We start from the raw sequence: 27998 nt of genomic DNA on the forward strand, positions 1-27998 counted from the left end.
ATGCAGCGAGCGCTCACTGCAAACGCTCAGAAGACAAGGAAATACAAAGCGCCGAAGAAGAAAGAGCAGAGTGAAGAAGAAGAATACCGCCACTAACGTCAACAAAACGAGCACAGGCTGTCTCTCATCAGTGGGCACAGTTTATCCACTCAGACTTTCGGTTCCTCTCACCTTACGTTCACACTACGGCACGCTGTCCTTCGTCCTCTCTGTCTCTCTTTTTGGGAACATTACTCGAGCATCCGCCTCTCTGAGTGTTGACGTCTGATTTTTAGTCACGTTCGTCCAACTTGAGGCATTTGTTGACACAGCAGACCTGAGATGAGCTGAGGACGCAGGAAGGAGCACTGCATCGCACTCTTTGGTATGGATTTTCTCTTGCTTTGCTAAAGGGCAGCGGGTTGTGTGTGGGAGTGGGTTTCACTGGAGTTAGTGAGCTAACCTAGCTGGTAGAGTCGTCACCGCGGTAAGAATCCATCTTTTGCTTAAGTTAGCTAAACCTCAGTCGCACACTCAGCACTTTATACTTCCACAGAAGTCCCAGTGGAGGACGGAGCCTCCGTGTCACGTGAATGTCATCTTTATAACTTTTCCTTCAAATGTGAAATCTCGGGAGGAGGACGCGCAGACAGTGTGACAGGTTTGAGTCAGTGGCTCTCAGTCTGACATGTTGTGTTCCGTCCAAGCTTTGTTAGTTTGTACAGGGCTTTATTTGTGTTGTCACGTGCCACCTGGTCTGACGTCTGCCTGGGAGGTTAACTGATGTCACGGCTAAAGCAGGAGCTGGCCTGTGGGTGCCATGACTGAGGGTGGTTGATCTGAGGAAGAGGACTAACTGTCTGTCTGGCTTGAGTCAGGAGCTGCTGTGTCCTCACCCGAACTAAGGCTGCTATTCAGACATGTTCAGTCTGATGTGATACTTTTAGTGAAGTAAGTGGGTTATGACATGAAACCTGCTCATCATGTCAGCGCTCACCTTTAAAGTTCAGGAGGGGGTGTGAGCTGAAGTGCTGCTGAGCATGCACCAAATGTTCTGTTGATGATCCTGACCTTTGACCTGTGGTGGAGTGACCTAAGGGTAGAGGACTGTTTTGGGCAATTCTGTGCTTAAACTATACTTCATATCTGGTAAGGCACTGTACTGCTTTTCTCGAGGCTTTGCAGGGGTATTCAATTCAATTCAGTTCAATTCAATTCAATTCAATTCAGTTCAGTTCAATTCAGTTCAATTCAATTCAATTCAATTCAGTTCAATTCAATTCAGTTCAATTCAATTCAGTTCAATTCAATTCAATTCAATTCAATTAATTTCAATATTCCTTTATTAGTCCTGCGAGGGGAAATTCCAATTTACAGCAGCATCAATAAAGTGGATAGAGTATTGAACAAGTGCAATGCAAATTCAAAACAACATGTATATATACAAAAGAGTGGGATAAAAGAATAACATCATCCTAAGAAGTTGTAAATAGTATTTACAGATTGTTATGCACAGGTATTATTACTTGGCAAGAGTGATGAAAAGAGTTAGACCGACTCACAGACTGCAAACCAAACACGTAGACACACACAATGTTTTGATTGGAGCTTTGTCAGGCCAGAATGCTTCAATATTATGACCACGCCTATAATAAGAATATGCTTTTTTTGTGTGGTTCACCTTCCAGTCCACTAAGAGTGATCATCTCAAAACTATTGAGTTGTGTGAGTACAAGACAGTTCTACACCAAATGTGTCCAAAATACAGTTATGTGCTATGTGAAATAAACCAGTAAAATACTGTTCATGACAAAAGGCAATATGAAATGTGATCAGTTTGATTATTTGAGGTTATGGTGCAGAATTGTCCAAAATGACGTCTGTATGTGTGCATGTGAGCCCAGTTACGACTCACATTTTGTAGACAGTTTGTTTTGTGGGGAAAGAAGACATCTCTTAAAAAAAAAAAAGATATGTCCCATCTTTATTTCACTCAGTGCAATAACAAGATATCACTTACTATTGATGAGGTGTGACTCACAGATCTGTTTTCAGAGAACTGTAGTACAGGAGCAGACTTTGATAGGATGTCAGATTTAGCTCAGAGACTTGTTGTTCCCCCTGTTGTTGTTGTTGTTGTTGTTGTTGTTGTTGTTATTGTTGTTGTTGTGATTACCTTCACGTGGCAGTCCTTATATTGATCTTTTTTGTTACTTTTCAATACAAGTTTGTTTGTTTTTTTGTCACATGTTATCTTACAAGGTTCAATCACAGTGAAATCTGAGATCTTACGGAAGAGGTCATTGATACTTAAAGTGCTATTTTCCATCTATTGACATTTAATAATGGATTCTTTATATTGCTACTTAAACCCGGCATGTGTTTGAGATATCTTGATGTGTTTACTCTGTTCTAAGCAGCCACTGGTTTCCCAGACTAACTTTTACCAGAGATGACCCCCCAGACCCCCAGAATTCTGTGTGGCAGTTGGGTTGTGGTAATCTGATTGATTCTAACTTTGTTTGACCACTAAAGCACATGAACTGATGATCTTGAGGCTTGGTGGCAAAATCTGTGTTTTATGAACGTAATGATTTCAGCTGATATTGATCTTGCATGGTGCATATTCCTAAATTCATTCGTGTTTAATGAATCCTCCACACAGCAGACGTGGTAATGTAGCATTCCACAGAGGAATGGCTGGTAATCAGTGCTCAGCTGCTCAGTTTTGCCCCCGGGCCTGCAGGCAGGTTAATTTGGCCTAATTGGGCTTTAACTGTATGAAAATCAGCTTTCAGAGATTTGAAACTTGCTTGAGTCAGATAATCCATCAGACAAAATATTCACTGTTATGAATTACCCAGTTCTCAAGTCTCTACGGGTTGATTTTCACAACTCTCAGCATCATGAGTGGGAATCAGTGAAATCAAGTGTTAGCTGTAATGTCAACTACACATGATAGCAGCAAATGGCTGTACTGCACAAATAATGTTGCTTTTTTATGCTCTGTGATGGTCTCAGATTAGATTTTTGATATATTTCCTCCCAGGCAGGTGATGAGAGTTGAGGGTCTTTAGCTGCAAGCCAGAGCTACCATGGAGGACGACTGCAGGCCTCTGCTGAGCTCAGAACAGCCGGGAGAGAGCTACTCACACAGAGGCTCCACAGACTCACTGGACGTCAAGACGAAAAGGTAGATTTCACTGAAACACCATACCAACACCCATGCAGTACTTACCAGCACTGTGCTTGCATGTTGCTCTATAGATAACATGGACGACCTTGATATTGACTGAAACTGCAGAGCCATGATAAATAAATCAGATACCAGACAACAGAAAGCTGCGCACTGAAATATAACTAACCATATTCATGATTTCTGGGCATGCTGCTTGATAAACAGACTCCCCATATAACACCAGTTACAACAAAAATGGCTTGTGCAGACCAAAACCAACAAAGGTTACTTTGTCTCTCACTATTGTCTCACTTGTCCACCCTGTTTGTGGCTGTCAGTTCCTACTGAGGATGCAAATCTGAAAAAGCAGCTCGCTAATAATACATAGCTCCTTTTTGAAAGAGGTTCAGTAATTTCCTGAAACAGCTGGACAGCAAATGTTACTCAAACAGAGGAAATGGTGCATTTGTGGGGGTCTAATTACAGTGGTAGATCAATCCACATTTGCATCATGTGAGTCAAAGTCAGTAGCAGTATCAAATTGATGTGTTTTGTGAGCTTTGTGACACAGAGCGATGACAACATAAAAAAATACCTAAGATAAAATAATGAGGGGAAAAATGGAACGGCTGTGTCCAGGCGGCGTTGTTGCTGCTCTGCCAGGCCGTGTCTGGTTTTTGTTTTTCTTGTGGTCCCTTTTCCACCAGTTACTTTGGCAAGGATTTGATATAACTGCAGCACACTTGTGAGCACTGGATTTGACTCAACTCACCAATGGTCCAGCTTTGTGTTTGTTGGTTGGACATTGGCACGGAGATGCTGTGAGATGCTCACCATGGCAACAACAGTAGCAATGGGAGTGTCTCAGCAAAGACGAAAGAGGAAACCTCGGGGAGGACAAGAGCCCAAGCCCAGGTCCATCACCCACCACAGCTCAGCATCTTACTTGCAGCTGTCCAGTTCTTGTAGAGCAGCATGGAGGATCTGATTCCAGCAGGACATGGAAGACTGCTGTCTGACTGGCTCACCCACGAGGTGCTGGATCAAGCTCACCCAGCCATCCTTCTCTGTTTTCTCTGTGGACAGTGCAGATGGCTCCTGTCGTTCCAAGGATGGTCGAGTCTGTTGACGAACAACATTTGATGTATTCCCAGAGACACTTGCTCTCACTCCTGCTTGCCAGTCTGCCTTCCCCAGGAGGTCACTTTGGTCATCATCCATGCAATGTGCATGTTGCTGCAGCCAGATGCTTATGCAGCTTGAATGAGCTGCAGGATGCCTGCACCAAACCAGATGCACCAGACCTCGTCATGTTTTGGCATTTTAACAAGATGGACCTTAAAAATGTTCCCATTCTTATATCAACATGTTTGGTGTCCCACCAAAGCTAGGACTCTGGACCTCTGTTAACCTCCATTCAAGGAGAGTTACCAGTCAGATTCTCAGTTCAAGCTGCCATCTTCCTCATCCGGAATATAAACAAAGGATTGTTCAGGAAGCTGTGGTGATGAGAGGTCAGGCATTGGACAGCGCGAGTAATGTTGACCAGGATATGTTCCAGTCTGGCTCTGTCAACATCAGTGAGTCATGGAGGTAGACAGAAGCTTTGTGGCAACACTGGCCAATGATATCATCCCTGTATTGACTGAAGCAGAGATCCTGGTTTGATGGCTTCATCTGCGCATCTTCCTACAGGCTGAGACGTGGTCACTGTTGATAAGCAAAGTCTGTTCTGATGATTATTTTTGCACAGTGCCTCCCCTGCATTTCACTGCACACAATGAGAAATACAACCATGTGACAAATAATTGAATCTTTATCAGGCTTTGGATACACAGACGCAGTTAGAGGGATCAGTTCGTTGTTGGTTTTTGTCTGCACATGGTATTTGTTGATAAGATTGAGCCAGGGTAAGTACTAAACTTCTCCATGAGGGTTTCCTATAGAATCCAGTTCAAAATGATATTTTAAAAAAAGGTTGCAGGCATACTACAAATATTCATTTACTAATATACTATATTTTTACTACAGTAGTCACACAAGGAAGTGAAACAAAACAGATATATAGACACACACACACACACACACACACACACACACACACACACACACACACACACACACACACACACACACACACACACACACATTTACCCCAGTGTGGCATTCAGCGCGGACCCTGATCAGCTGAGCTGGCCGAGACGCATGTTTTTCCTCTCTGACGCTGTTTGGTGGATAATAAACAAGGTGCTTTCTACAAGTCAGGCTTCCTGGAATTCACTTGACAAGCAAATACTAAGACATTAGCTGTGTGAGTGTGTGTGTGTGTCTCACTCTAGCATTAACTGTTTGTGTGAATTTTAATCCAGTTAGGTATTTCACAGTGACCAACTAGCTTTCTAGCACATAAAGCATGACAAACACTCCCTTTCTTCAATGTTTGCTGCAGTGTTTGTGGATTCCTTCAGTCGAGACATGTTCATGGTTCAAAACAAAACATTGTAATTGATTTGTGCTCTGGATAATTCAAATTTGGGGATGCATTTCATTCTATTTTGCAATCACTCTGTGGTGACTATCCAAAAAATCATCTTAATTAGTCACATAATGGTGGGTTGAGGACTGAACTTAACTCGATTTCAGGTAAACAAAGTACTGTTCAAAGCTGTTCTCCTTTGGGTGATGTTCCCATTTATTGCAAAAAAAACAAAAAAACAAACTACTACAAAAACAGAATGTTACTATGAAAGCTGACATGAACTGAAGCTCAAAAACACTGGCTGTCCTCTGGATGTCAGTAAGAACTGTTGTGCCCCCCCCACCATCTAACTCATACTGAGTTATACCTTATTTCATTCACCTGCTGCAGAGGTTACCAATTGAACAGAAACAAAAATATGCTACACCCTTGTGGTCAAATAAGGTATTTGCACAAAACATAAATGAACAATGGCTCCTACACACTCTATTATTTTTTGATCAATTGCGGCTATAGAATATGGGAGAATAGTGAAAAAGGCCGTCACTGTTTGTCAGTCCCCAAGGTGACAGAAACAGATTGCTTGATAGATTAAATATAGCTTGAAATGACATGATTTTTGTCTGCTTCTTCCAGGCCTTTCCATGTAGAGCCCAGGAACATTGTAGATGATGACCCGCAGGAGAGGGTCTCTGCTGAGGCTGCCATTCTCAACAGCAGAGTCCATTACTACGGGCGACTGACAGGCTCTTCTGACAGACTGCTGGTAGGTCGAGTCACTAACTACTCAGTTGTTACAGCCCCGCATGGATTGTCATGATCATGCCCGTGCACCTGTACCAATACATGACACACGATAGCGTTGAGCAAAATAAGCTGGACACACACCATGTGTTAGTTTATGTCTGGACCTGAAAGTGATGTGTGGAAACACGTTGCTCGGAAATAAGCTATTTTATTACGTGCCAGTATCGCAACAACCAGAGAAATACCGGTCCGTTCAGAGTTGAGTATGTAACTGACTCACTCAACTAAACAGTCCTGTAAGCTTCAGGCTGGTGAGAGTGAAGAGAGAATCTGCAGCTACAGTGTGAGAACAGTCCGTCAGATACAGTCTTAACACACTGTACATGTAAGGAAAAGCTGGCTGTAATTCACAAGCAAGTTTGTAGTAGCTTGGATGAAGATGCGCTCTGGTTGGTGGATGTGTGCTTGAGGTTGTAAAGACCCTTGCAAGAGCAATGCATCATGTTCATCTCCCATGTGGTGCTCCATCGATGGTTATAGCCAGACAATTAGATTGTTGCCTCTGTGATAACATCAAAATCTCTGTAATACTCTGCTCTTGTTCTGTGTAAGTTGTGTAGCAAGCACAAACACCAGATTTGAGTATCTGTGGGATTTATTCTTGGCAAGGGAAAAGGAAAACACACGTCATACACCACCAGTCCTCTGCATTCAGCTCTGAGCTTACAGCACCATTCAAAAGTTTGGAAGCGTCTGCCACAAAAGCTTTATTCAGTACAGTCAGATGGCTGAGAGGACTACTCTACATTGAAGGATCTTTCATGCTTGTAGGTTGTAGAAAGTCCCCTTTACAAGTAGAAGTTATTCAGTATGAAGGGTTTGCTAACACAAATAATGTTTTGTACATGGAGAACAAAAGGCTGTACTATGGTTCAACTAGACTGACAGTTGAAAGGGCAGAAAAAGACAAAAATAGCTCTGAGCAACAGTTAAAAAATATAACAAATCTCCAGTCATTGTAAGAGAAACTGCAAGTTTAGCATCAGTCTGTGCGACTTTAAATAGGAATGGGTTCCTGTTTTAGTGTCGTGTGCGCAGTATTACCGAAAACAAGCTGGAATTAACAGATGTGTTGCTTTAGCAATGCTATTCTTAAACTTTCAAAATAGAGAAAAGGCCATTGTAGAGTTAGAACTTAGACTGGAACTGAATGACAGAATATCAGCTGACCACAATTTGGGACTGACAAATCACATTTTAACCCTGTTCTTCTTAACCACTGAGTAGACTGCAGAGGGCCCAAAGAAAAACATGTTCCCAAAATACATTGTGGTTCAATAATGATCTAGGGTCACTTCCAGTTTTCTATGACTGGAAAACAAATTTAAATTGAAGAGTAATCACTCCATATCACACAATATATTATATTTACACAATCTACAATATATATTGTAAGAATTATAATAATAATAACAATAATAATTATATCATCATCATCATCATCATCATCATCATCATCATCATCATCATCATATCTGCATTATTTGCATGTGGCACACCCAAAATTTCCTCTGACTCCAAAATTACTTCTCAACAGTCAGCATTGAGCAAAATAAATAAATAAATAAATGAATTCATAAAAAAAATTGATAATAATAATGATGATAATAATAATAATAATAATAACAATAATAATAATGATAATAATAATAATAATGTGTATGTTAGGGCTAATTCTTTACTTTTTTTCAATTAGAGAAGTTGTTTTGACAGTGTTTGGTTCTAAACCAATATTTGATGATGTCTTAAAGTCTTAGAAGCAGAATTTGACTTAAATAATTGTGCAAGAACCCTGCTTCCTGGTCAGCGAGTCTTTGAGGACTCTTTCTGGACTGCCATGTTTCAAGTGAACTCTGGCAGTTTGTCACTGTGCAGTGGAAGGACTTGATCTTCTTTACTGAAGGGGTGATTCTCCATCGTCAGATCTGCTTCAGTCATGGCAGTGATGCCTTGCTTCTCAGGGTCAATGCCAACTCCATTCTCATAAATGAAGCAATCCAAGAACTTGCCGCCTCCTCTGCACCAGCTTCAGTCCATTTCCTCTCAGCTGACTGAACACCACTTGCGCATCGTCAAAGTAGCACAGCAAAGCCAAGAAGTTTTGATCTCTGAAGATATTCGTTATGAGGCTCATAAAGTTTGCTGCACTGTTACACAGACCTTGTGGTACTCTGTGGAATTCATGAGGCCTGCTGGTGCAGGTCAATATAGCATTAGCATCCTCTGCTACCAGCTAGAGACACAGACAGTTCAACATTGTGGTATGGTGGTAGATGAATTATGCCGTCGTCTGTGTGGTGCATTGTGTGGAAGAAGACCTTGTCTGGGCCCCAGTACTTAAACTTTAACAGGTTTAAGTACCTCTGTATGAGCTCCATCAGCTTTCCCTCATCACACATAAGTTTAAATCCGAGACTGTGGAGCTTGTCTTGCAGAGCAAGAGGCACAGGAGTGTTGTGGACGTTCTTGGTGTTCTGCCTCACGCTTTGGCCTTGTGCCTCTAACTCTGTGTGAGGGGCATGGTCCACGTTGAGCTTTAAGTCTTCTAGTGCCACTCATCATGAAACACCACCTAGCTTTCCGTGTTCCTCCTCAGTCTTACAGGCCTGTCAGTTGTGTTCATGACCTTTTCAGGTACCCACCTGTCACCACTCATCAAGGGCACGCTTCTTTCTACCATGACGTGTTTCCTGTGTGACAGATTTTGATGGGTCCACTCGCGCAGTGCTTCCCTCTGAGACAGGAGCATTACCAGAAAGCCTTCCCTACACTGTATGCTCATGTGTGTATTCATGTATGCAGTGTCATAGCACTGGTGAGCTTCACAGCTCTGATGATGTCTGGAATCTTGTCTTGTCTCAGCGCATGTTCAGTGCTTGGCTCGCTGGAGGAGTCTGCTTTGCTTATCACGCACCAATAGTTGGGTCCTTGCTGGAACTGACATAGCAAGTGTTAAAGTACATTAATGCCTGCATCCAGTCATGTTGACCTAGTACAATTAACATGGACACACTTATTTCCAGTCCATAAAAACGCAGTGCCTATTGTGTTTTTTGTTGACTTGGAGGCAATAATGTAACAGGTTGGAGATCATAATGCTAATATGAGTGGTGACTTTGATTTGATAATGGAACTTTAGACTGCAGCGGTGCAATCTTGATGAGGACGCGTAAGACCGTGTCGGCAGGTAGGAGAATGTCTGAGTCCTTGTGTTTTGTGCATGTGAGGATGACATGACTTTTTTGGATTTCCAGAAGTCCCTTAGTAGTTACTTCTTTGACTGGGAGTATTTTAGTGTCAGGTCAGGCTTGAGTAAACCAACCACCTTTCTTTTACAGAACACAAATTCCCAGATGGAGATTTAGCTAATCTCTTTTTACATTAGTCTGACTTTAGGGAGGCCCTGAGAAATTCATTTGAAATTATTGTCCACTTAGAGTCAAATGTACTCAGAGCACCCTCTGCAGGGACGGTCGGGGAAGCTCTCACAGTAGCACCGCAAGGCTTTATTCATTCAGTATGCTTTTCATGAGAAACGAAAGAGCATTGTAAACAGACCTTGAATATAAAAGACCTGGACAGGAAGTTAAATTGATGAGCTTTTATTGATGTAAATCGATGGTCTTCATTTTATCTATGTGGGGCAGAGTTAAGTTATTAAAATGAATTGTGTTCCGAGAATCAACCATTAGCTTTATTCTCCCCCATTAGGAATCCTTTCCAGGTATTTTAAGAAAGTTGATTGCATATGTAAGGGGTTACTTTGGAATGGACAGTGACCACGCATACATCTGGGAAAACTGCAGCAACCACTCGAAAGTGAGTTTTAGTGCCCCCAAAACGTTTGTTTTATTATTAGTCTGAGGCATCCTGCACTCTGGTCATTGCCTCATGAGAGCTGCTCCATGGTTTAGTCAAGAACAGTCAGTATCAGTTCATTTTCCTCTGTTACATTGCCTCATCCCCTAAACATATGAGGTCTCACTCAGTTATATTTCAAAGTACATGAAGGAAAATTGCAGGGTTGATCAATCCTTCCTTACTTAAATGAAGCCTCCAGTACTTGGTTAAATTCAAAGCTGAGCACTGATTGAAAACAGGCTTTATTTGGAATAAATGGATGGAACAATGTATCCCTGTTTTAAAAGATTTATACTAATAATATTAATGTACTCAAGAGTCAATGCTTTATTCTCATACAACAAACAATGTCGGCATAAAACAGTTAAGACACATAAGAAAAAGAAACACATAGCACACAACCTCCATTCCTGAAAACATTACATACATCTGTGGATGTAAGATATTAACAGTGCAAAATAAGAATAAAGTGTCAGGTGCTTTAAAATGCAGTAGTAGTTGGTGCTTTGCTTTCAGAAAGTGCTGATACAGAATTGGGGAGCCATTTAGTAATTGGATGGTTCTGCAGTAAGTGCTGTTGAGGAAACGGGATGTCTCAGTTTTGATGGCCCTGAGTTTTTTTTCCTGAGGCAAGAGTTATGAAGAGAGGGTTGGCAGGGTGTATGAAGTCGTGTAGTATTTTTAGACCTTTGCACTGATTGCAGGTCTTGTCGATGTCAGAGATAGGGATGAGTTTGCCGCTGGTGATTTTTGAGGCAGGGCAAACAATTCTGTCCAGCTGCTTCCTCTGCTGAGCTGTGGAGCTGCTAACCAGAGCGCTCTGTCACAGCTCTGTAGAGCTGCAGCATCCCTCTCTTGACACCCCAAACATTTTTTTGAGCTGGCTCTTTGGTGGACTTTTTTAATGATGCAGATCGAGTTGCCGTCACATTCCAGAGAGGAGGAGACTGTTGTTCTGAGAAATGTCAGGCTCTTTCTAAGAGTCAACCACCAGCTCTTGACTTTTTAAGACCCTCGGTTCATGGCACCAATCAGCCAGAGACAAGACCTCATTTCTATAGGCTGATTCGTTGTTGCATGAGCTCATCCCTACGCTGTCGTGTCATCAGCACATTTCAACATAGTTGCGATGTGAAATGCAGTCATTTGTGTACAACAAATACAGGAGTGGTGATAGTACGCCCTGAATGGTACTGCTGTCTATGTTGCAGGTTTTAGAGAGTCAGTTGTTAATTTTGGCTTCTGGCATTCTTTGCTGTAGAAAGTAAAGAATCCAAAGACTTCAAGAGTGATGGACTCCTAGTTGCTATCGCTAATCAAAAAGTTTTACAGGTAACATCATATTAAAAGCAGAGCTGTAGTCCTCAAAGAGAACCTGTGCATAAGTGGCAGGAGCTTGTAAGTGCTGCAGAATGGAACGACACAATGTCACAAAAAGCTATTTTATGTCAAGCCTGTGCACACGTCATGGCATGGAGGCTGTTCAGCAGCAGATGATGGCCAAAAAAAAACCTTGAAAAATGTATCTGATACTGTAGGCTACAGCTAAATTAATTCACTGTTATGGCACAACAGGCATGGATTTATAAAAACCTCAGGAGTTGAAATGGTGTCACACAGACAATGACTTGTGAGCTATGTTAAACAGACTGCCAGCTTAATGAACTCAGTGCCAGCTTCCACAATGACTCCTATGGCTTGATGAAGTCAGCAGCCACCCTTTTGGCAACAGCGACTCGACCAACATGACAAAAAGTCTGAATGCAGGAGGGCTTTTCCATATCAGCGTGACAGATTTATGTCTTTCAGTGTTTCTCCAGCACGCCGCAAAGAAGAGGGCAAGAGGAGAAACTTTTAAAGTCTCATTGATGTGATGGACATGTGCAGTGAGGAGGTCTTCCCTCATGTTCATTGCTGTTTAAAAGCACTGGTCACTGTGCCAATGACAGCATGTCAGCGTTAAGAAGAGAAGAAAGACAGCTGAGGAGGTCTATGCTCTCCGCTTGGCTGACCTCGCTCTGTCTGGTAACACTGGAGAGATCTAACGGATTCTCTCGACTGCGAGAAAATTCTTAACATATTCAAAAGCGAAGCATATCAGTGTTTTTACAGCACATCAGTGTGTTTACGGTTTGTTTGCCTATGCTGAGCCCAGCTTTCTCGTGTTGTTTATGAGATATATATTGAGAATTGATTGTTTCTATATTGCCCTGAAAGCATACACTGTTCTGTTGAGGTGAGCTTATGAACTGACAGCACAGCATTTCTCTCTTGTTAAAAGTCAGTCTAGCTCACCCAGCAAGTGATCTCTCTCTGTCTAAGAAAGGGTCTCTGCCTTTTGCTTGACCCTGCTCTGTGTTTGGCAGTGGTATAATCGGGTAGTTTGGTTTGGTAATGGACTATTTCTTTTTTCAGATGTACAGCACTGGTGTTGTATTTCACAAGTTAGGAGAGAGGGTGCTGGCCAGTTAACAGTGCTGATACATGCAAGAACATGAAGAACAGTGTTTATAAGCCTTGAATATTCAGCAAATGTAATGAAATAAAAGTGATTCTTTGATATGATTATTCTGGGAATCTGGATTTTTGTATATAAGTCAAAATTATAATACAAAAACTTATTTGATTTATTGGTGAGACATTGTCAACAAAACTTACATTTAAAGAATGTAACGTGCCGAACTATAATAAACCTGGCTGTGGTATAATAATAGTAATACACAACACAAAAAATTGGTTAATTAAAAATTCCCAAAACCCATCGGTTGAAGTTTTGTATATTTTGATCTCATGAAATTTTTATCAAATAAATGTGTGTTGCATATGGCTGTGATGGTTTGTGTATTCATGCTGAACTGTCAGGGTTCAATGCATGCAGCTGCACACAGACTACACTGTATGTACTGTAGACTGAGGCATGTGATGAGCTGTTCGCTGTTAGAAACGTGCTGAGATTAGCACAAGAAAAACAAACAAACAAAAAAATAAGCTGAGCATTGTCCATATGAACAGAATCATATCTTTTATGCATTTTTTTTTTTTTTTTACTCTTACTGAACTCAAACTGAACCCTGACTCCTAAACCGAAGTATGAACCCAACCATGACTTCAGTGTGTCATTACATCCCTTGTGCTGAGTACCATAGATTAGTTTGTTTGGTGATATATTAACTAAATAATGTTTTCTTGTCTGTGTTGCATATTAAGTATTTTGCACCTATGATATGAACATAACGCCTTTATTTTTCGTAGACTCGTTGAACTGTACCTGTGAGGAGTTCATCTTTAGTATCTGTCTTATTTCTTTCTCCAGAGTCCTCCAAACCATGTGATCCCTGGGCCAGAAGAGATCTACATCTACAGCCCACTTGGTACAGCTTTCAAGGTTACAGGCTCCGACTCCTCCTCTAAAAATCCCAGTATCATCACCATGTAAGCCTCGTCATCATCAGCCAGTAAATCAACCTGTGCTAAATGTTCTCTACAGGCTGAATGTGTTTGACTGCTTTGATTACTTCTTGGCTCTTCCCTCCTCACAGATTTGCTATATGGAACACAATGATGGGCACATCTATACTCAGCATACCTTGGGGCATAAAGCAGGTAATTTTCTTTCTTCCGTGTACTTATTCTGGCTTGTTCAAAGCTGGATCTAAAATGACGAGTTATGCATTGACCTTGGTTGTTCTTGAAGTGCAGAGTTTGCAGCGTGCATGCACATTGAATTTGTCTTACAGGACAAAAACTGGAAACTGAATAGTCAGTGTTGTCTTTGTCCCTGTAGGCTGGTTTCACTCTCGGGATCCTCATCCTCATCTTCACGGGCCTGCTGATGCTCTACTGTTGTTACATTGTCCTCAAATCACCAAAGGCAATACGTAAGTCCAACAACACTGGTTTAGAATATATCATTCTGCTAATGACGGGTACAGATTTATCATGACTGATTGAAATAGCAATTAAACGTAGGGAAACTCTAATACACTGCAACATCAATAATTAAATAGAAGTGTCATTTATGCATAGAGTGCTGTGTTTTTTATTGTATGTGCTGTGTGTGGACGAAGTCTACATGACGTTCACAGCTGTATGTTGTTCATCAAGGTGTAACTTAGTGAGAAAGTGAGAAGAGTCTGAAACTGGAAGAGTTGGCAAACCTGTTCACATCATGAGAGACAGTTGGAAGAGTTGAACCTTTTTATGGATGACATAATGTTTAACTTGTGGCTGTAAACACACTGTAAACAGACAGACCTGCTGCTGTTTGTTCGCCTTGTGGGAATTTTTATCAAATTAGGCACAAACCTCCACATGGACTCAGGCATGAACTGATTGGATTTTGGTGGTCAAAGGTCACTGTGACCACATTAAACTCAGGAAGCAATCTGTGGAGCTTCATATGTACAGATTTTCTCCCACTGACACGTTTGCATGAACATGAAATGTATGTCTTCCAGTGATCTGAAGAAAATCATCTGCGGTTGAGTCTTTGATAGTTGTGATGTAGACATACACCAAAAACTGCATTAGTAACTTTCAATACCTGATATACTGTGTATGTAATGTTGATATTGTGCATGTAATGTTAGATTTGGTCATAAACACAGACTGCTGTCACTTCAGTGTCAGCAGGTGCTCTTCGTGAGCACATTCAGTGTGTCCTCCTTGAAATCTGGTGCAAAGCCGTTTAGCTGATGGTGTCGAATAATTGATCAAATAATAATATATTTTTTCCCAATCACACCAAATTCCCCCTGCACATGCCGTGTGCCTTGCAGCATTGTAAAGGGACTGCTTAATGGACTGTATTTATATAGAGCTTTTCAAGTCTTAACGACCACTCAAAGCACTTTGGCCCTCTGGTGAAAATGTGATGATGATGAATATTTTAATATCATTTATTTGGTATAAAGAAATGTTGCTCAGGCTGTGGTTCCAGAGTCTCTGTATTTGATGCTGACATCAGATGGTCTGATCATGATAACGCACACACCCCACCTATAGAGGGCAGCATATGTCCATGGAATTCTTCCAAAACACCACAGGTGTTTGTTTTTGTCTTTGGAAACTTTACTTATTTATTCTTTTTTTTTTCTCAGTGTCTCTCTCTCTCTGTCTCTGTCTCTGTCTCTGTCTCTGTCTCTCTCTCTCTGTCTCTGTCTCTGTCTCTCTCTCTCTCTCTCTCTCTCTCTCTGTCTCTGTCTCTGTCTCTGTCTCTGTACCTGGAAAGGGTGTGTTGAGTCAGCAGCCTGCCAGCTGGGGGACATGTGTTCGTCTCTCAGGCTGGGCATGGAGTATTGGCTTTCAAATGATATCATGAAAACTTCTGCACTGTTTAATAATCTGTTAGTGTAGATTTTCTAGAACTGCCATCAAGGGAACTATGTCAATAGGTCTGTGCAAAATTTTTGATCAGGTCTGAAAAATATTGTCCCGATAAGTTGATATCTTTGGGAAACTCCAGAACATATGAGCTGATGGTGCCGGTGCAAGCCCACAGGAAGGATCCAAATATGTCATTGAGCTTTTCTTTAGACCAGTGTCTTGTGGGAAGCCATATCTTGCCCAAACTGAAGATCTGTGAGTCTGTTGCAGAGCTGTCTGCCACTGCTCTTCTTCAGTCTCTTTTGTCGTCCTGACAAGTTGATTTGAGCATGATCCATAATTGTTTTACATGTCAGATGAGACATCTACACCTCCTTTTTTGTGAGGAGCTCGCAAAAGTATTAATTCCATTGAAGACTGGTTTGGGGAATCAGGACATGATAGATTATTTTATTTAACAAAGTTCCACACTTGCAGATATTAAACAAATGTGACTGAGGTTTGTTGTTTTTTCTTTGTCCCTGTTGCAGTAAATAAAGATAATGGTTCCTTTTCGATGGCAGTCATCAAATATTGTCTTGTTAGATGAGGATGCCAAAGAATGATTTTCATTGAGAGTACCGTGGAGAGAACAAGCCATAAAGTTTTTGAACTCATCCAGTAATAAAGCTGAGAATTTGGCAGCCGAATTCTTCCTGCTGATTAGGTCTCTGTAAGAGTGCCTTCCTTATTCTGTTTTTTTTTTAAATTTTTTTAAATGAGATAATCGTATCTATGCTGCTAAAAAACATTTTATTGTATATTGCACTACATTGATATAAAAAAGAAATTTCAGGAGGACGGTCATTTTAATGATATTAATTTGACCAGCTAATGATGTGGGGATATGAGATCATCTCTGCAGATGTTGCCTTGTTTGTTTGAATGATTTGAAAAAGTTTTTCTTGTGTTCACACTTAAGACAACATTTCCAAAGATTGTTGAAAAGCCCTCACATTAATGGGAACAGTTTACTTGTACTTATACTGAGTTCATATCCTGATATTTGTTCAAATCTTCGTAGAACAGAAGTGACCACAGGACTGATTTACAGGGGTTGGAAATATATAATAATAATTCATGCGCATACAATGAAACTTAATGCTTCTCAATCAAGAACCAGACATTCACTGCTCTATCCATTATCTTTGTTCTGTCTAGCGTATGTGGACACATCCGACTGGGAATTTCCTGATGTTTGTAGGTACTACTTTGGCAAGTTTGGCAAGTGGTCCAGCTTGGTCTTCTCGATGGTGTCACTGATTGGAGCCATGGTCGTTTACTGGGTGCTCATGTCCAATTTCCTCTACAACACAGGACAGTTTATCTACAGTAAGTCACAATCCTCTTGTCACTACCAGAAAGGACATGTCACATCATTATGTCGTTCCATTTGGTTGATCCTTTAACAAAGACAACACAACACTTTAAAGGCAAGGCACATCAGTCGTGTCTGACGTGTCGAAACACTTGGCACTCCCTCCCTACCTTCCACTTCTGCTTGCACAGTGTGTCTGGTGTGTGCTTGTCAGATGGCCTGACACTGTGCAACAAGCCTGATGGCTAACCAGTGCTGCCCTTATGAAAAGTAGAGCAAGTCAGAGTCTACTCTGTCACGTGCTTACCAATGAGTCCGTTGTCAAGCTATGTGGTGCATTATGACTTTAAAGGGTTAGTCAGCAAAATATGGTTCTGAAGTAACAGTTAAGCATGGTTACATTGGCACATTCCTGTTTTAAGGACATATCAAACTTGATATGGCTTAATATGACAGTAATTTTCAGTCTTAGCCAGTGTTGCTAAATGTCTTAGCTGAGATGGGGCCTTTAGCTAGCATGAAAGCTAATGTGCAGTTTATGTGGTAAAATGTACTGTCATTACACTGCAAATGTAATGGAACTGTACATCAGTATCGAAATGTCAGAGTCCAAAACTCTTTAGACCTTAGAAAGAAAGAAAATGAAATGATAGCACTATTGAGATAACACATCAGAACAACTGCTTATTTTTTGTGCGGATGGTAAATTATTAGTTGCTGTACCTCAAAAATGTGCAAAAAGAGCTTTTGCTTTGATCTGATGGTTTCCTCTCCTGTCCACAGACTATGCTCACAATGTCAACATGTCAGACTCAGAGTTTGGGACCAACGGCTCTGATAAAGGTAAGCCCCCTACGCTGTCCATCTCTCAACTTCAGCTATACTGACTGTGGACGTACCACGCAGATCTTGGACCACCGTTTAGGAATGGCAACCAATTCTGCTAATAGATTAAGTAATTCTAAACCATGGTCATAAAAACTGGTTCTCTTCCTGTACGTTTTCTGTTTCAACCATAATTGTGATGTAAATGTTTTCATGGAAATTCTAAATTTGTTGACAGAGAATAAGAAAATATGGATTTCAGATATATAGCATTGTTTTTTTGGGTTTTCCATCTGTCTGTTCCATTCTCATGACGTTGATATCTGAGGAACGCCCTGAGGGAGTCTCTGCAAATTTGGCACAAACGTCCACTTGGACTCAAAGATGAACTGATTAGATTTTGGCCATCAAAGGTCACTGGTCACTGATTATGACAAAATTTCACACAGAATTCTCATAATTATCCCATTAAACATTTGTGTGAAATTTTGATGAAGTGATGACATTTTATATCCAAAAGGTTAAAGCAGCCACCTTCTACAGTTTGTAGCTTCTTTGCAGCAATCATCGTAGTCCACCATGAGCTCATTGGTTCTGCTGATATTGAGCATCACTGGAATCATACATGTCAATATAGTTAGAACATTTCAACTGAAAATACACTTGATATATTTTGTTAAATTCCTTCAAAGTCTTCACTGCATATATTATGAGTCTGTCCAGACATGGAAACACAGGAAATGGGAACTTGACTGGTTTGTGGAGGCAAACAACCGCAAGGCAGTAACTCTACTTGTACAGGGATCAGTATTAAAAATGCCCCATCTGTTTATGCTTGTTTTCTCTGTCAGTTAAGATATCATGACTATCTTTTTAGGGGCATTAAGTAGATTTTAAAAAACCTTGTTTTTACTTTTACCAGAGAAATGGGCTTTCGTATGTTTGTTGCGCTCCGATTCCTTGACTGCACACTTCATATTCTAACAATGAAGTAGTTGTTTCCTAAATCTCAAGCAGGGAAAGACCATGTTAGTAAACTGACTGTCTGGATGATGATGCTTCTTGATCTGTTCACCAGTTATCTGCCCATACCCAAACACTGACCCCGGAGGGAACTACACCATCAGCACGCTTTACCTGGGCGTCAGTGGAAATGACACTTCTGACGGCAGCTCTTTTGGACACTGGTGGAGCAAAACCAAAACCATCCCCTTCTACCTGATCATCCTGCTGCTGCCGCTGCTCTGCTTCCGCTCAGCCTCCTTCTTTGCAAGGTTCACCTTCCTGGGTAAGCTAGAGCAAAAGCACCGATATGTAGAATGGGTAGCTATGTCTGTGATCAGTCTGAAGCTTGGACGTTGCCTCTCTTTGGGAAAAAGCACCCAGAATTCCTTTCCAACTCACTGTTGGAGCTTTGAAACACCGAACATTGGACAGATGAGTTTTGAATTGTCAGCAGTGGGAGTGTTTTGTTAAGCTATTACAGTAAGTAAAACACTGAAATGTCTGATTTACATACTATTATTAATACTATTATTACTATTTAGGCCCTTTATTTTGACACTCACAATTGAGCTTTTGTGTGTCCTGCTTTTATCAATGAGATGCTTCTACAGTGTGACAGCTGATGCCCACTGAATGTATGTAAAATAGACTACAGTTAATGAGATCGCATGTCTGTAAGTAGGAAATGTCTGTCTGATCTGGTTCTGTACTTCACCTTCATTTTTGCATTCTCCTCCTGATTGCTCTGTGCTTCATCATTCATCCATCCATTGCTGCATCACTCCATCTTATCCAGGCACCATTTCAGTGGTCTACCTGATTGCACTGGTCACTGTTAAAGCTGTCCGTCTCGGCTTCCACCTGGAGTTCCACTGGTTCGACACATCCCAGTTCTATGTTCCAGGTAAGCCTTTATGTTTCCACAGCAGCTCTGATGAACGGTCAGAATCCCTTTGACATCTTTGAGTGTATGAAGCTGTTTTAGACAGCTGACAGTGTTTCCCATTGCCTTGGGGGAGTGGATGAGACTAGACATTGTATTTATATAATTTCTGTGATGTATGTGCACTCATTTCATTTGAGTTCAGTGTGAGCTAGTTTCACCAAGGAGAGGAGAGACAGGTGAAGTGTAGCTTACCTGCTGATGGATTCAGTGTTTTTGTGTTTTCAGATGAACTAGAGCAGATGACATTTAGTTAAAACAGACTGGTGATGCTGGTTTGCCCTCACTGTTCTCTGTAAAGTTTGCTTTAAGTGATGTAATGCAGCTCTGAGCACTGCTCTGGACTCCATTAAATAAAATTGCAATTTAAGTGATACATGGCTTGTCAGCAATCATAACACAGTTCTACCCTGTGCACTGTGATTAATGCAGTTAACACAGCACTCATTATTTTGTTTAATGAAAACTCATCTACTGGCATTTTTTCCTGGTAGTCTTCACCACTCGTTTGGAAGAAGGACATAACAGGAGTAACACCAAATCAAAGCAAATCCACTTTCAACGTGACGTATTTTCTCTTTTCAATTAGTGCTGTGTGGTGGATCTAATTATACCCATGTGGTAGGATCAGAGCACTTAACAGGGAAAGATGTGATCGAATCTGCTTGTCGTTATGCTAATTATGTTAGTACCAAGTTAATTGATACAATTTCTTTCAATATGTGGACGGTACTGTTTCACTTTCTCTTTCATTGTGAAACAGTAGAGCTGGGAAAGTAAGAGCCTGTCCTCAGCCAGAGAGCAGAAGGATGGCTTTGAAACATGAACATACATGACTGTGTTAGTGAAAATGAATGTACTGAGTGCAGATTCTGATCCTTTCTGTTATTCTGTGTTCTTCCAGAGTTCAGGCTGCTCTTCCCTCAGCTGACTGGGGTCCTCACTCTGGCCTTCTTCATTCACAACTGCATCATCACTTTAATGAAGAGCAACAAGCACCAAGAGAACAATGTGAGCCATATTCATGACCCCTGCCCCGCTCAGCTTCTCCCACTGTAAACACACAGCATGCATTACACGGCACAGCTCTGGCCTTTGCTCAGACTCACTCATTGTTTTCTTGTTCTGAGTGAATTATGTGAGGCAGTGATTACAGTCCAATTCACAAACTAAAAGCATGGTTGAGATTTCATATGAATGAAGTTTAGTCAACAGATCTCCCCTTTGTGTCACTTCAGAGTGTATTAGTCTTAGAAAACACAGTCATTAAAGAGATGCTGAGTGTAAGGTGACTGTGTTTTGATGTTTTCAGGTGCGGGACCTGTCTGTGGCTTATCTTCTAGTAGGGCTGACCTATCTGTATGTGGGAGTGTTGATCTTCGCCGCCTTCCCCTCACCACCTCTCTTCAAAGACTGCATTGAACCAGTGAGATTTACACTGTGTGTGTGTGTGTGTGTGTGTGTGTGTGTGTGTGTGTGTGTGTGTGTGTGTGTGTGTGTGTGTGTGTGTGTGTGTGTGTGTGTGTGTGTGTGTTTCAGGCAGAGAAACAGTTCTTTTTTTCCCCAGGTTTTATAGTAACTTTTAGAGTAGCTTAAGAGCAGGAAGTTGAGCATTTTGGAAGAATTCAAATCTGATTAAACTTGTTAAGTTCTAAAGATAGTGTCATCTAATGGTTGAAATGTCACATGTGCAAAATGCTTTTTTTTTCTTGTGTCTATATTGCAGTGGAAAGCCACAGCATGCACTGCATAATTAATTTTCACTGAATTTTCCAAATGATCAGATCTAGATATATATTTCCCTGAAACATTTGGTTTTATTCATTAAAGGGAAACAGTTGAGTGAGAAAAAGAAAGCATGAAGAAACAAAGATTCAGAGGTTTATCACAACAGTTAGGCTGTTACAGATATGTGTTTACTGTTATATTATTTTCTACAGTGACTGTAGCCTCCTACAGATTTGTCCACACTGCAAACACTCTGCTGTTTTCTTCTCTTTGCAGAACTTCTTGGATAACTTCCCCAGCAGCGATGTGATGGTGTTTGTGGCTCGGACCTTCCTGTTGTTCCAGATGATCACAGTCTACCCCCTTTTGGGATACTTGGTGCGGGTCCAGATGATGGGCCAGATATTTGGCAATCATTACCCCAGGTAACACTGAAGGGTATCACTCAAATTTTAGTCTTATTTCCTGCATAGACCGATAATGATACTGTAACTGATAGTTTTACAACAGTGTTTTTTAATGTGGATTAAAATCTTAGAATGCTAAAATATTACAAGCCTGAAATTTTGCTTCCTCTCCATTTAAGTATCACATTATTCACTCTGACACTAGCTGGGTCCCAATAAGGACTCATAAATCTGACTGTTAAAGAATAGAACACATCTACTGAGCAAGACATTTTACAGTGGAAAAATAAACTTGCCAATTGTCTCTGGTGGACAAACAAAAATAACCTCAAAAGTGTATTTCACATTTCTATTTTCTTGTTACTTATCAGCCAACATATACTCTGATAAAGATTTATTTGGGATAAACTATATAAGCTGGTATTTTGGTGGTTCTAGCTTAAAATCCTTTGCCACACCCTCATTAGTGTAGTGATCTCCATTAAACGTATTATATGAGTTCTACAAACAGCTGCAACACTAATTAACTGAGGTCATCTCAGCAGTTCTGTGGAACCCTTTAGCCACTTTAGTCTCTTTGTTTTGGTTTTCTGACTCACTATTTATGTTCTCATCAACCTGGTTGGCAGCAGCAGCAGCAGCAGCAGCAGCAGCACAGCAGCAGCAGCAGCAGCAGCAGCAGCAGCAGCAGGAAGCAGTTTTCAGTGAAAAACCCACCATAGTGGAGCTTTTAGCAGCTTAAGGGCCAGATATTTTTCTCAGGAGTTGGTGGAGACAAAACCACGGCTAAAGATGCATTTTGTTGGAATTCAGACTGAGAATTTCAAATTGATCACAGATGAGCTCTGTAGCAGTTTTTGCAGTTGTCTGTGCAGTAAATCTACCGTGTTTTAACATATCATTGATTTTCACATTGTTCCTCTGCAGTTTCTTCCATGTTCTGGTATTAAACATCTTGATTGTTGGAGCTGGTGTCCTGATGGCCATGTTTTATCCAAATATTGGATCCATCATAAGGTATGTTTAAACTCATTTCCTAGTCCACGTATACTGTATGAAGGCTAATGATTAATCAAGTACATTTCTTATGTAGCCCGGAATCACAAATTCCATCTAAAAATAGAATTAGTCTAAATGAATTTGTTGTGACATTTGTAATGGCAACAGGTGAACAGAACATAATATGGTTGGAAATGGTCTGTAAAAGCATGTAGATAGCCAAATGTAACATGACTTAACACAACCATTTATAGAAGAACTCCAGCATTTCAGTATTGTGCTGTGAAGACAGGTATGCATGGAAGACTTGGCAAATTCAAAATGTACAGCTGAGTATCATCGACAACACCTAGGAAGGTGGTCGTAGGCAAATTGTCCATCGAAGCTGCGTTACAGACTGCAGCCAGGTGTAGTAAAACACTGGGAAATACAAGCAACTCTGTGAATCAGTTCATTTGTAGCTCCATATTCACTTACAGCATTTTCAAAATGTCCATGTCCAGCATTTTGGCTGTGGTTCTTGTCATTTTATGAGACAGTACCAGTCAAAAGTTTGGACACACCTCCTCATTGAATTTTATATTATATATAACTTTGTTATTTAAAGCATTTCTTTATTATTTTCCACATTTTAACTTTTTACGAAAAAGAAGACAAGACATTCCACTAATTGTGACAAGGTTCACCTTTAATGGAAAACGAGGTGAATACCTCATGAACCTGGTCGAGAGAATGCCAATAGTGTGTGAAGCTGTCGTCAAGGAAAACACTGGAAATCTGAGGAAAAGATCTGAAATACAAAACATTTTTGCTTTGATAACACTTCATTGTTTACTACATAATTCCACTTTCATAGTCTTAATGTCTTTGATCTACGATGCAGAAGATAATAAAAACAAAGAGAAAACACTGGATGAGAAGGCGTGTCCAAACCTTTTGCTGAACCTGTGTATGTAATAGTATCTTGAATCTTCCACATGTATCTAACAAATTGTCATCTAATATCTCAATATCAGCTGTTCTTTCCCCTTTTTCTTTTCTAAATTAGTTAATGAGCTCTCAACTAAATTAGTTAGTTGAGAGCTCATTTCTGAGCAGTCCTTGCTTTGATGCTGAAATGACTCCTCTCCTGCTTTCCTTGTATGTGCTGATTAGAATTTGGATCATACCCATGGGTTCCCATGAGTTCCATGGAGGGATCTATTTTCAATTCTTTCTTGAAGTAATCCCTTAGTTGTGAAAGCTTTAGAATTCACATTTCACATTTTAGAGCAGTGCTTTTAACGGAGATAAAGCGAGCTGATGCCATTCATCGTGAATGTTATCAGCCTCTAACACAGATTCAGGTGCGTGACGAGTGGTGCATGGATTATCCATGTGAGTCTTGCATGTGTAGAAACATAAATACCAAAGTTCACCATCTGACACCACTTTGTTCTCTGCTCCACAGTTTAAGAAATCAGAGCCCATAGGCAAACCTGGCACATATCTTCCTCATATATATATGTTGTCATATTGTCTTTCCCTTCATGCTTCTGCTCACAAAACACACTTGTTTTATTTGAGCATGGTAGTGAATTTTTGATGCAACAGTATCTTGATGTAACCAAATGATCTAAACTTGAGTGTTTCAAGTGCTTTGCTGTGGTGATTGCTGTTAAGTTCCCAACAGACTCTCATTTCACCTTGCTTTGGGTCACTAGTTTAACTAGTTGACCTGTCCTGAATGTTCTATAGTGACATCAAATCTCTGTCTCCACTTGCAGGTTTTCTGGAGCAACATGTGGCTTGGCTTTAGTTTTTGTCTTTCCTGCCTTGGTCCACATGATCTCCCTGAGAAGGCTTGGGACGCTCCGCTGGCCGTCGGCCCTCTTCCACAGTTTCCTGATCCTGCTGGGTGTGGCCAACCTGCTGGCTCAGTTCTTCATGTAGAGAAGCAGTCAAGCACGGACACTCTTAGCCATTCAGAAGCGTCTCCTTAACATCTTTTAATCCAAATGATGTGATGGAGATTCCAGATGGGAATCTCTGACATTCGATGTAGAATAATGTGCATAACCGCACAGCCTGTATTATCCACTTTAATGTGTTTGCCACCAGAAAAATGCCCAGATAAACCAAAGCGGCCTCCAGTCACATTATCTGTGTAGGGATTGTGTTGATTTTCAGAGTTGTCTTGGTTTGATAACGTTATCTTTTCCTCATGCAATCCAGCCAGTGGTATTTCTATGATAAAATCTTCCCTATACACACTTTTCTACATCATACTGTGGATTATTCCTGCCTGAACAGATCCCAGACCTGCCCAGCCAAGTCCTATCGCCACACTGTGTCTTTGATAACATCAACAACAAGCTAGCAGGAACATCTGGAACATGAGGTCACTATTGAGAGCATCTAATCATATATTAACTCTGCAATTTTGAGTGAACATTGTAGCAGCTATAATTGATATATTTTTAATAACAGTCCATCAAATGACAGTAGTGTGTGAGAGGTGTCACTCCAGAGAATGATCAACAAACTCTGCAGCTCCCCTCAGTTTTACAGAGCTTTATAGTGAGTTTCAGCCCATTGTTTCACTGTCCGACCCACAGCTTTACCATTGTAGTTGAGTCTTGCCGGTCTCATAGTGTCATTTTCCACAGCAGCTGTTTTCAGACCAAATGTAATGATAATGTTGCTCCGTAACTGCTGGATGTGTAAATGATCAACAAGTTGGTTATCGAGTTCAACATATTAACTTAAAAGGTGATGTTATGTCAATGTAAGTCAACTTGTTTCTGCTCCCACCAAGTAGACAAAAAAAAAAAAAAGACTTATTGCAAGTTTAAATTGTTTCAGGTGAGGCTTTCCAGCTGGATTTCATGATCAGGGTTGTGTTTTGGGTTGTGTCTTGCTGACACCAGCAGTCATACTACTAACTTGGTGATTCTATTAACTATTTATATGTATTGATGACAGCCATGATGTGTGCATATTTTTTGAAGAAACCTTTGGCACAATCTTTTAATTTTTATGAGTAGCCTTGATCTACATGGTGGACGTGTTTACTTGATACCTGTTTTCTAGATACTGTGCCTAACATGTTGTGTTTTACTAATAATAGGATAGACAAAGGGAATATGTGCGTGAAAATAAACCATCTGAATGTTCAAGAACTGTAGTTTCCTATTTGCTTGTAATCAAATTATATTGGGATAAAGAATAATTCTGGTTTATTGTACTTTGGTTTTATTTGAGTAGTTTTGTCCACTAGTCCCATCATTAATAACATTGGACATTGGACCAAGTTGACAGCTGAGATCTGGAAATACAGTAACTAACTCACTAAAAAGAGGTTAGATGGGTCGAGAAGTGGCTTGAAAACAAGAGAAAAAATGTAGGCTAACAGTAAAATTATAACCCAAAATGTCAGCTATCACATTAACATGGACAGTGTGGAAAGCAGAGCCAAGTTGTAGTAAATTGGAGTTAACCCTTAGCTAAAGTTGTACATAGTGTATTCATCGTGACCATAAGGTCGTAAAGCACAGCATCACTGTGAAAACAAGACAATGTGTTGTGTCATCAGTGTCATCAGTGTCATCAGTGTGGCCCCCAAAGCCTTTGGCCATTATTTTCCACTGGACAGTTCACAGTAAAGATTGACAGGAATGTAAGACGAGAGGGGGAGTGACATTCAACAAAGGTCTTCCACCAGTCGAACCAGAGACACTGCAGCTATATGCCTATTAGACTACCAGTCCACAGAAATTTTAATTAATTTAATTGTGTCTCAAGTGCACCACATCTGTCTGTATGTTGTATTTGTCTGACAAGTGCCACAGACATGAAATGTCCGAAAGGTTGACACAGTGATCTTTTGTGGCTGTAGGAAGAATGACTGTGGTCAAAAGCAAAGTAGCATGGAATTATAGCGTGGTAAACCCTCAGAGGTCAGGGTGGATGACTGGGTCACCAGCATCTAATACAAACAGTCAACACTGGTTGTGTTTTGACCACCTTTCTCTAACATCACCCAAGTAGCTTTTGTGCCTATTAACCCAACTGGACCTCAATCATAGAAGAAGCACATTAGAAATGCTCAGATGAAGAATTGAATGACTCACATAAGCAGTCCAAGGTTCCTGTCTGGTTGAAGTATGCACCTGCAGTGCCTGTGCTTCGAACAGCTAATATTCCATGTTTAAATGTCAGTCATGATGAAGGTTTTTATGAATGGTTAGCTCTGAATTTTTTGTGTTGTATTCAGTTGGTTTTAACCAATTTGCCTACAGAGGGAATAGATTAGTGGATGGTGCTGTTTTCCTGTGTCTGTACCAAAGAGGGTGGATGGAAATGGAAATGGAAAACTGTTTGTTTCTGGAGTCTTGGTTTCTTGCAGGACCTGAAGCAAACATCATTATCTCTTAGCAACTTAGAATTAACATCAGGGCTCCTCAGGGCTCTCCACTGCTGTATTCATCACACGAAAATGACTGTTCTCCTTATGATGACTGTTAAAATATTTAAGCTAAGTGGTTGGGTTAGTAACAAGAAGCTGTCATATAGGAGAGAAGTGTCTAACCTTGTGAACTGGTGCAGGTCATAATGTCCTAACAGTGGAATAATTAAAGAAAGCAGAGGTGAGGATTGGGATATACCAGTTGAAATGTCTTGGAAAACAGCTGGAAATGTGAAAGAACTGAAATTTCTTGGTGCTGTAATCTCTGCAAAACTTAAATGGGAACGCAATGTTGACAAAATGATGAAGATGACTCATTAAAAAAACTATGTGTTTAGAAGAAAACTGCAGAATGTTTTTGGTTGGTTATGGTTTTTACACATCTGCTTCCTTTCTCCATCACAGGTGGTTGAGGCATTGATCACTGTCTTGCTTCCCTTCTTTGATTATTACAAATAAATGTTGGTTTGACTAAACAAGCCAACATATTATGATGAGAAATATTACCATTTATTATTAGACATGGTTATATCCTTGATATGAGTATCCCAATGTCCGACTATGCATCACACTTAAGCTTCTCTCTGTGTTCACTGTAAGTGTAAATATTGTAAATAAATGACCATATATCTGAGAAAAGTTGTCATGACTCTTTGGT

At 40.6% G+C, this 27998-nt stretch overlaps 2 protein-coding genes across 2 annotated transcripts in view; one reads left to right on the forward strand and one right to left on the reverse strand.

The window, feature by feature from the left end:
* Positions 1–27998, reverse strand: part of pomk (protein O-mannose kinase) — a 175528-nt gene that overhangs the window by 77132 nt on the left and 70398 nt on the right. The gene's annotated exons all lie outside the window — the stretch shown is intronic.
* Positions 68–27976, forward strand: slc38a9 (solute carrier family 38 member 9). The gene is made up of 15 exons (XM_070989063.1): positions 68–364; positions 3029–3172; positions 6273–6402; positions 13618–13736; positions 13844–13907; positions 14089–14182; positions 16830–17000; positions 17770–17829; positions 18890–19099; positions 19613–19720; positions 20664–20770; positions 21072–21185; positions 21764–21912; positions 22822–22911; positions 24660–27976. Exons 2-15 carry the CDS (start codon positions 3075–3077, stop codon positions 24823–24825), a joined length of 1680 nt encoding a protein of 559 aa, XP_070845164.1. The 5' UTR covers positions 68–364; positions 3029–3074; the 3' UTR covers positions 24826–27976.

Source organism: Chaetodon trifascialis, chromosome 20 (assembly GCF_039877785.1).
Source record: "Chaetodon trifascialis isolate fChaTrf1 chromosome 20, fChaTrf1.hap1, whole genome shotgun sequence".
NCBI classification, from domain to species: Eukaryota; Metazoa; Chordata; class Actinopteri; order Chaetodontiformes; family Chaetodontidae; genus Chaetodon; species Chaetodon trifascialis.

Bases quoted from the DNA above. Each gene is read 5' to 3' on its own strand.
- slc38a9 (XM_070989063.1), top strand. From the start codon at position 3,075: ATGGAGGACGACTGCAGGCCTCTGCTGAGCTCAGAACAGCCGGGAGAG. The intron at 6,403-13,617 runs GTAGGTCGAGTC...TTCTTTCTCCAG, and splicing joins GCTCTTCTGACAGACTGCTG to AGTCCTCCAAACCATGTGAT. The intron at 19,721-20,663 runs GTAAGCCTTTAT...GTGTTCTTCCAG, and splicing joins ATCCCAGTTCTATGTTCCAG to AGTTCAGGCTGCTCTTCCCT.